The 9,949-nt window shown below is 30.1% G+C and overlaps 1 protein-coding gene across 1 annotated transcript; it reads right to left on the reverse strand.

Moving 5' to 3' along the window:
- Positions 1-6,272: 6,272 nt before the first annotated feature.
- LOC136078506 (uncharacterized) lies at positions 6,273-8,351 on the reverse strand. The gene is made up of 2 exons (XM_065794279.1): positions 8,237-8,351; positions 6,273-8,077 (listed from the first exon to the last, which is right to left on the reverse strand). The coding sequence occupies exons 1-2, from the start codon at positions 8,349-8,351 to the stop codon at positions 6,273-6,275; spliced, it is 1,920 nt and encodes a 639-aa protein (XP_065650351.1).
- Between the last annotated feature and the right edge of the window lie 1,598 nt (positions 8,352-9,949).

The following is a 9,949-nucleotide window of genomic DNA, read 5'->3' on the forward strand; positions in this document are numbered from 1 at the left end:
TTTGGAACAACTGTTCGAACTCATTCTACTTTAGCGAGTCCCACTCGATGGGCTCGTTCAATTTTAATATCTTTCTCTATTCCAAGTTGTAGGTTAAAAAGTTTCTTCATTTTTTCTTCTGTTATATCCCAATCTTGTTCTGCGTTTGTTTCACCTACCCCATTGATTCGTAATCAACAACAAAATATACAAAATACATACCGGAAAAGCGTATTTATAAAATTGAAAATACAGTATGTTGAATATTCAATAGGTTGAAAATTCAATAGGTCAAAAATACAGTAGGTCAACGCTTTAGTAGGATGGAAAATTAGTAGTACATGTTTTAATTAGGTGTAAATATAAAAATCAAAAATTGTTGGTTGAAAATCGAAAACGTCTTTATCGTTATCTACGATTTACGAAATTTCAAAATTAGGTTGAGTTATAGTCCACCATATTTGTTGTATATCATTGTTCATCATCAAGTTTTTATAAAAAAATTAATTTTTCGTTTTTTATTATTGTACGTATTGGCTGTCATATTTTTGTCATCATACTAGTAAATTTTTAAATATTCTTCTGTTAATCTTTTTTTTTTGTCATGACAACTGTCAAAATAAGGTGTATTGGTAAAATAATTGTCCTCTATTCTAATGTACTTCATTTTTCCCACAGACGTTCACTGCTCATGTGTGGCCATTCGGCGAGTTCAGATGCCAAAGTTTTTGTTAATAATTGTTTTATCGATTGATTTTTTTTATATATTTATCTCAAAATTTGAGGCTTTTATCCCGAGATTATGTGAAATACTGGTTATAGAGGTTAACAATGTAATTATACAACTTTTTGATTTAATCTCTTTGATAATTTTTGGATAAAAAGCAGTCTTTTTTAATGAGTGTTTCCAGTTTCTTTTTGTTTGGAGACAAAATTATAGATCAAAACTGGCTAAAATAAGATGTTGGTAAGTTTAATTTGGCAATACTTGGAGTCATTAAAGATCTCTTGGTGGTTTTATTTCAAAAAATAAATACTTGGAAGCTTTTATCTTGTCATTACCTTATTGGCAGTAGTATAAAAAGCGGATTCTGGCTCATTTTTTTCAACCATATCCCTATCCATATTCTCATATCATATTTCAACTACCTCAACCATAACATATTAATATATTATGGTTACATCAATTTCATAAATGAAATTTAGCTTAAGCGTAAATGAAATCTAAGCTCATTGATTTCATAACTGAAATCTACGCATAATAGTAAATTACTCCTTTTAACTCAGAAAAACTTCCAGATTTCCCAGCTTGCTCATCACCAGAGTATATTGTTACTACTAATCTTCTACCATTAGTAACGCTACGCATGGAGTCATTTTCACCAAAATTTCTGTAAAAACAGAAAGTAGTTGTAGAATCAATTTTTGGTTTTGATTGATACAATAGACCAGATGATCTATTAGCAAATGAAGTATTAATTCCATTCCATGAAGATAAACAAAAATCTACTAAACCAGATAAGCAGTATATACATCTGCTATTATTTTCGTATCCAGGAAATATTAAATTACTATAGTTATAGGATGTCCAAGGTTGAATAACTGAGTCATTGTTTTTAGGAGAATTGATTCCGTCATACATGCGTACTCTTGATTCCCACCAATTTCCAGATTTACCGATAACATCCATTTTAATATATTTTAAATAAACACCATTTCTATTACTTGCAGTGTTCAATAATATATATTCATTACCATAAGTTGTATTCAAATATCTAAATGTGGATGAGTAAAGTTTAAAATCTGAAATAAATGGGGGTATTAATGAAATATTTGCTTGTTGTGTTGAACTTATTGTAATAAATGGTTGCAACGAATATGTAAGTGGATTTCCAGCTTTATTGTTTAATTCAATTTTTAGATTAGTTTTAAATGGTAAATCAAGTGTAAAGTATCCTCCTAATTCAATATTAGAATGCATATTACAACCTTGTACAGAGTTAGTATAAAATGGTCCACCAAGTGGAGCGAATAATAAATCACAAGCTATACTTCCTATGCAAAGCGTATTATCTGCATATATCCTAATAAAATACGTTACTTGATACACTTCCATTAGGATTTGTTCCTTTAAATTCTAACCATAGTTTTCTGAGAATACCAGGACCACTATTTTGAATAAAAACTGCTGTTCCATCAGTATTTTGTTCAAGAGTCAGGGATTTTACTCCCACGCATGTTAAACTTGAATTCGGTACTATTTCTAAACTGCTAGGATTAGGTATTATTGTGTCAACATAGTTTTTTGTAGCAGCATTATTTGGATTTGTAAGTTCTGCTACATTTATTAATTTGTTTGTATTCATGTAAATATCACTAGTTGTATTATTTTGTCCATTTCTTCTAATAAACATACTATCAGCTTGAGATGCTGTTAATCCATTTGAAACTACTCGACTTGTAGTTGAATAAATTGTTGCACGTCCGAATATATCGACAGGCATTTTATATATAAAGAAAAAAATTGCCATAGATTATTAATAATATTCTGAAAATCATGTCCCTCATCTAGTTTTTTCAAAACATATAAACACAAGTGTCCACAGAATGAGGTATTTCCAAATTGAACTCTTTCACTGTTATAATAAACAGGACTTTTTAAATAACTAACAATTTCAACAGGAGGTGGTAGTCCATAAGAGTCAAAACTTAGTTTTTTATCACTGTCTTTGTACCAGCAAATCCAGTGAAACCCTTGCGTACTTGAATCTCCTGTATTTAATATTCCACATTCTTTTCTTTGTGCATTTTTTGGTAATTGATCTCTTACAAATACACCTCTAAAACGTTTTATTTTTAATACTTTTGCTGCTTTGATCAATTGAAAATTTGTTAGTGGTTCATTGGCTAGAATTATTCCTTCAACATTGACAAGTTTATAAATGTTATTTTCCATTTTTATTTATAAATTATTTTTTCTCAAAAATTAATTTTTGGGCTCCCCTACCCCGTACCCCTTGGGCTCCTTTACCTCTTTTCCTATTTGTCCTATTGTCTTATTTTCCTATTGTCTTATTTTATTTTAGATTGTAGTGTCCATATGCTAATGTGTGTATTCCATCTTCTAAAATAACTCTTTTATAGTCTTCTGCGCTTAATGCTATTTTATTGATCTCTTCTGTGTAAATTTCATGTGAATATGATCTTATTACATTCATTTTCCTAATATGATCTCTTTTATTTAATAAACAATCTTTGTAATCTTCATGTGTTATATACTTTTTAACAACATTTTTCTTTACTCCTTTACATTTTTTGTTATCTTTTCCGTGTACTTTGTAAGAATACGACTTTGATCTGAGTCCTACAAATTCTTCAATTTGTGCTCCTCCAGCCTCATCTTTAAACATTCCTATTACTTTCTTATTAAGACCAACTTTAAATCCTACATTATTATTGCTGGGTGATTTGGGTTAAACTCACTTGTATCAAATTTGCTTTGAATATCTTTAGAAATATCGTAATAAAAGTCTTCTGTTTAAATTTCGTATGCTAAAGAATCTGTATCTGTGAATAATAGTTTTGCTCGATCAGCATAGTTTTTCTTTATGTAATCATAATGAAACTCATACATTAGAGTTTTGCTCAAATCCAATATACACATTCCTAAGTAAATTGGTTTAGCATATTTTAATTTTGTTCTTTTCATATGTATTGCAATTAAGTTTTCATCAAGTATTGTTCTACTTTCAAAGTTTGGTTTTGATGCTAGTTTAATAGCTTCATTTCTGTCTGTTACTAATCTAATATCAACTCTGTTCTCAATGTTCTCCATTGTTTTTCCAAATACTGAGTTGTTCATCAGTTTGAAAAAGTCATTTTCAAAATAATTCGTTGCTTTATTTTTAAGATTTGTATTTAGTTCTATGTATTCATTGAGCCATGCTTTTTTTTCAAATTTTTATCCTCTATAAATTTTAGTAATCTTTAATCCTAATTGTTCATATAGTTTTAGATTTTCATAATGTGCTATATACTTTCTCTTATTACACCATGTAACAACATTTTTGTTTATGTTAATTTTTTAATGTTTCTTACATAATTTTTGTATGCTGATTTCAGTGGTACCATTGGTTTTTCTCTATCATCAAGATTTCCTGAGAAAAAGCATAAAGTATATTTCGGAGTTTTCGTATATGTGTAATGCAATTAAAACATTATATATATATGCTGATTTTAACTATATTCGTGTGTTTATTTTCAGTTTAACTAATTACAACTGTTACATGAAGTGGTGAATATGTCTAGTAGATCCTGCAAGCTTTGTCCTGACTCATTCTGTTATGTTTGTGGTTACTATATTAGTCCAACACAAGCTAAACATAAGATTGTCAGTGGTACAAAATTCTTTACTGCATATCATGCTTATTTTGGCATGGCTATGGGAGATCAGGACAAATCGTGGGCACCACACTACAGTTGTGGTAGCTGCAGATCAACTCTGGAAGGATGGCTGCGTGGAATCCGAAAGTCAATGCCCTTTGCGATTCCGAGAATATGGAGAGAACCGACGAACCATCATGATGACTGCTTTTTCTGCATTGTTGACATTTCAAAGTATAAAAAACCGAAAGATAGGCTGACTCTAGTTTATCCAAGTACACCATCTTCTATTGGACCAGTTCCACACAGTGATGAATTGCCTGTTCCTACTCCACCTCAATCCGAAGAAGCAGCTGCATATCATTCTGAAGTAGACTCACCGGATGAACTCAATGATGACTGTGATTTCAGGGAACCGAATGATTCACCTCATTTCCCTATCCAACAAGAACTTGATGACTTAGTACGAGATTTAGGTCTCACTAAATCAAATGCAGAACTTCTGACATCACGTTTGAAAGAATGGAATTTATTAGATCCAAGCTGCAGAACCTCGAAATACCGAAAAAGACATGAAACATTCGCATACTTTTATGTAGTATCAGAATCACTGTGCTATTGTCATGACGTTCGTGGTCTTTTCAATGACATTGGCATTGTTTACAATCCTGAAGAGTGGAGATTATTCATTGACAGCTCAACAAGAAGTCTAAAGGCAGTTTTGCTCCATAACGGAAACCGATTTCCTTCGATTCCAGTAGCTCATTCCGTTCATCTAAAGGAAGACTATAAGAACGTGAAGTTGTTGCTTGAGAAAATCAACTACGACAGTTACAAGTGGGATGTATGTGGAGACTTTAAGATGCTAGCATTTCTTCTCGGTCTGCAAGGAGGATACACAAAGTACTCGTGTTTTCTTTGTTTATGGGATAGCAGGGCTGCAAACCAGCACTTCACAAGACGTGAGTGGCCAGTGAGAGAACATTTACAGCCTGGTTTGCACAATGTTATTAATCAATCTCTGATACCTGTTGAAAAGATCTTACTACCACCCCTTCACATTAAACTTGGTCTTATCAAACAATTTGTCAAAGCATTAAACCCAGATAGTGCAGCATTCCAGCATATTCGGCAGATGTTTCCAAAGGTGTCAGATGCAAAAATTTCAGCAGGTATATTCGCTGGTCCACAGATTAAAGTTATGTTGGCATGTAAGGAGCTTGAGGAAAAAATGTCTGCTGTTGAAAAAGAAGCATGGACTGCATTTAGACATGTTGTTCATAGCTTTTTAGGCAACAATAAGAGTGATAACTACAAAGAGATAGTGGAAAACTTAATTGTACGGTACGCAGATATGAAATGCAGAATGTCAATAAAGCTGCATTACCTGCATTCACATTTGGAATTTTTCAGACCAAATTTGGGTGATGTGAGCGAAGAGCACGGGGAACGTTTCCATCAGGATATTCTTGCAATCGAGAAAAGATACCAGGGCAGATGGGATGCAGCTATGATGGGTGACTACATCTGGTGTTTGATACGCGATGACGAGAAACTTCATAAAAGAAAACCTCGTTCTACTGTTCACTTTTAGTGTTTTTTGAGATTGTGAGAGACTGTTACAATACAATATAATGTAACATTATGTAATATATGTAAGAAACATGATGTAACATGAAGTTTTGTAACATAACATAACACTTTTGAATTAGTAAATGTTTTATATTGACTAAAGTAGAATCTAATGCAAAACGATTTATATTAATTATATGTTTAATTGATTTTTTTTTTTTTTACGACCAAACGATTGATGCAATAAAAAATCCAATGTCATATTCAGACTCAGCATACTCAAATTAATTAAGAAACATCAAAAAACTTTGATAAACAGAAATTTTTTTTTTTTTTTGTTACATTGTGTTATTCAAGTTGGGGACTAGTTTTTCAACTTTATCGATATTTAACCTTTCAGGTGCAAGTGGATAATCATTATGTTCATCATGTAGATGTTCAGGGTAATCTAAATCTACTTCTAGTATACATGGAATTGATTTCCAGTTTTCTATTTCATTTTCGTCCATCCATTTAAAACCATGTGTTGGAAGTGGTTTACTAATAGCCCATCCATATAAATTATTAGCGTCTAAATATTGTATGAATGTTGATTCTTTGCTTTTGTCATATGCGTCATACATGTACTTATTATTAGAAGTTCCTAACCTATTGGATATCATACTGATTCCACCTCTTAATCCTTTCTTTATCATTAGGATCATATCGTAATCGCTCAACAGTTCTAATTTTACTTTTGTTTTCTTCAATGCTGCATCCCAAGCTAATCCTGGTGATGTATAATACCAAGCAGGATCTAATTTATAACAATTCATACAAACATCTCTAAAATTTTCAAAGACGTCAGCTAGTAAAAGCACATCTGAAACGTTGTACAAGCCATGATAATCTCTAAATGTTTTGCAATGAAACTCATTCCATACAGTTTGTGCATGTGAGTAATCATCATCACTTATATCTTCATCGTTCAATTTTGAAAAGAATAACTCTTTTTGTGGTAATTGGGTTTCATTAAATTTATCAACAGAGTCTACCCAATCATAGGGATATACGCCTTTTTTTAGTAATAAATCTAATTGTTTCCCTGAATACAATTTTCTAATATTTTTACATTGCTCTTTTGATAAATTTTTTGATAAAGAATCTAAACTAGAAGGCATAAATCTATAACTGTCTAAGAAACGAATCTGACGCTTTATTTCAACACTCTTTCCATCTTTAACAAACTCTCCAACTTTAATCTCTCTAGAAAAGCTAATATACTTTTCTTCATTTTTTGGTATGCAGCTCAATTTCCCTCCTGATAATTTCTTTATAAATAAGTGAGAATCATAACCAGATAAATTGTGAAATAGTACTGGAAAGAATTTTTGAACTTTATAATTTAAAATACAACTTTGATGAGCAGCACCTCTATATTTTCCAGTAATACGACAATGGTCACGTAGTTTATCTTTTCCAAGTTTTTCTCCACAAATGTGACATTCTGTTGCTTCATTAAAATCATGCTTGTTTTCAGAAGTTAATATCATCTTTTTTGGAAATTTAATCATATCACAAATTTTCTTAATATCTTCTTGTAAACTATCAACAAAAATTTGTGCAACATCATCTGTTTCACTACTTGCAGTAAATGTGACTGGACTGCTTTGATAAAAACATTCATTAAAACATTTAATATAATAACAGAATGAACTTGGAATATGTTTTTGATATTGTTTAGTATAAGATTCATTTGGATTGGGTTCACAAGTGTCAATTTGTTTAATAAAACTTTCAAAGTCAGCATATACTACAAATGGAACTCTCATTGATTTATTGTGATTAGTAAATTGAATTGTTGAATTTGGTGGTGGAAGTTCGATACGTACTGAATCATGTGTTTCACAGTACGATTTATGATTAGGTAAAGATTCTTCAGAATTAAATCCTAACAAACAATTTCTACAATAGTGTTTTTTGCAACGTTTATTTGATGTTTGTGATGAAAGTAATCTGCTTAAATTTTTTATTAAACAGTAATGATTGATTTCGCCATTTGAGATTAATAGTAAATCTATTAAATGTTTGCGATTATTATTCTTTGGGACGTGCAAAATATGAACTTCTGAATTTTCATAACCATATACACTGACACTGATATCTGTATTGTTCTTCTCAAATTGTGTGATTTAATTTAAGGATACTGGAAACTCTATTTTATCCCAGTTTATTTTTTCAGCTTGATTTTTAAGCTCTTTATCTACTCTTTCAGAATTTTAGGATGTTGGATTTAATGCTCTTGTGACGCACCACTTAAAACATTGATTATCTTCATTCTTTATATTAATTATTGTTTTTTTAGTTTTTAAACTTTTATCCAGTGGTATGTATGATTTAGCTTTAATAGGATTATACTCAATAAAATTGATATCCATCTTTTCAACAGAAACAAATCTCCAACCTGATCCTAACTGCTGAAAAGATGATAAGGATTTTAAAATTTTCTGCTTTGATGTTTCTTAAAACTCGTCTAAATCTGTTGTTTCTAACACAACTTGATTATTCGTTCTAAATGGAGCAGATGTGATTATAGTTTCTCCTGTTTTAATATCAGTACGCCCCATTTTACAAGTGAGAACTATATAAACCTTTGATTTTCTATTTTCCGTTAGTATTTTAATTGCACTTTTTTTAGCAGCATTCATGAAAGATATAGCATCATATCCTTTTAATCCTTTAACTGAAAACTGATTTGTTACATTCTTAACAGTTGATTGTGATAATTTAAATTCTATCGGATTTCTAATTCCATATTTTTGATACAAATTTGAAACTGTAGATTTTAATTCATCAATCTTTTCATTAGCTGTTTTTTTAATTTTATCGGGAACATATGATAAAATCCAATCTGCAAGAGAATTAATCTTTTTATTTATTTATTTTCTAATTTGTGTAATAGACTGAAAAGGTGACGGAGCTAAAATTGTTGATGATATATCTGGAACAGGCTCATCAAGTAGATACTTTGTATGCATCTGTTCGACTGATTGCATCGGTGTTTTAGATAACGCTTCTTCTCATTCTAGAAAAACCTGTTATTCCTAGCTCTTTCACTCTTTCTCTTCCACTCTTAGCGATTTTTTTTAAATCTGGGACTTTCACTTTTTTATTTTCCATTTTTATATAGCAAGATAATTTTTTTTAATTTTCATTTTCTTTATATCATTTTTCAAAATACTTTTTCTTGTCATATAAAATTTTTATTTTTTTAATTTTTCAGAATTTAATATTTCAATCGCATTAAAAGATAAATTTTTAATTGAATTTCAATTAAAAGTTCCACATTTTTCTCGCTTTTATCTCAATCTAATTTTCCAGTTCTTTAAGGAATAATTTAATAGCTTTTTCATAATCATATGTGAAGATATTTTCATAAAATCTTTTAAACTCATCTTCGTTCATATCACTAGAAACATGATCTCTATAAATATGACTTAAATTCTTTGAATCTTGAGGAAATAAGCAAATAAAAATGGCATTTTCTCTAATAGTTTGTCTAGGTAACATAAAATAATTTTGTGCAAGATAGAAACAACCTACATTACTATGTCTTCCTCTTATATAATATTTTTCACACTTATTTTGTTTTGCTAATTGCAAATCATCAAATATCATCAAATTATTCTTTTTAATATCAAGATCCTCAGGATTTGGTACATCTTCATCTCTTTCAAAAAACTTACACTCCATATCTGCTTTATCTTTCAAATTTTTTGAAACTTTTGCAAAAATCTGTATTTTCATTTGATTTTTTTATTTCGTCTTTAAACCTAAATAGTTCAAGAATATATATTATTTTGGTAATTTTTGTTCAAAAGATTGCTTTAACATTTTGTATTCTGGTTGAAAAAGAGGTTTCCAAAAACTTGTAAATTATTATAGTCTAACCAACCAGGTCTCAAAATAAAAATTCAATAATAAAGTAGTTTTTCCACAACCCGACTTTCCAACAATAATTCCTTTTATACTCTTA

This window comes from Hydra vulgaris, chromosome 03 (genome assembly GCF_038396675.1).
Source record: "Hydra vulgaris chromosome 03, alternate assembly HydraT2T_AEP".
NCBI lineage: Eukaryota > Metazoa > Cnidaria > Hydrozoa > Anthoathecata > Hydridae > Hydra > Hydra vulgaris.

What these genes read in the sequence shown, in the direction of transcription:
- LOC136078506 (XM_065794279.1), bottom strand. Translation starts at nt 8,351, where the DNA reads ATGGATATCAATTTTATTGAGTATAATCCTATTAAAGCTAAATCATAC. An exon ending in AAAGAATGAAGATAATCAAT is followed by an intron (nt 8,078 to 8,236) that starts GTTTTAAGTGGT and finishes AGAACAATACAG; the next exon opens with ATATCAGTGTCAGTGTATAT.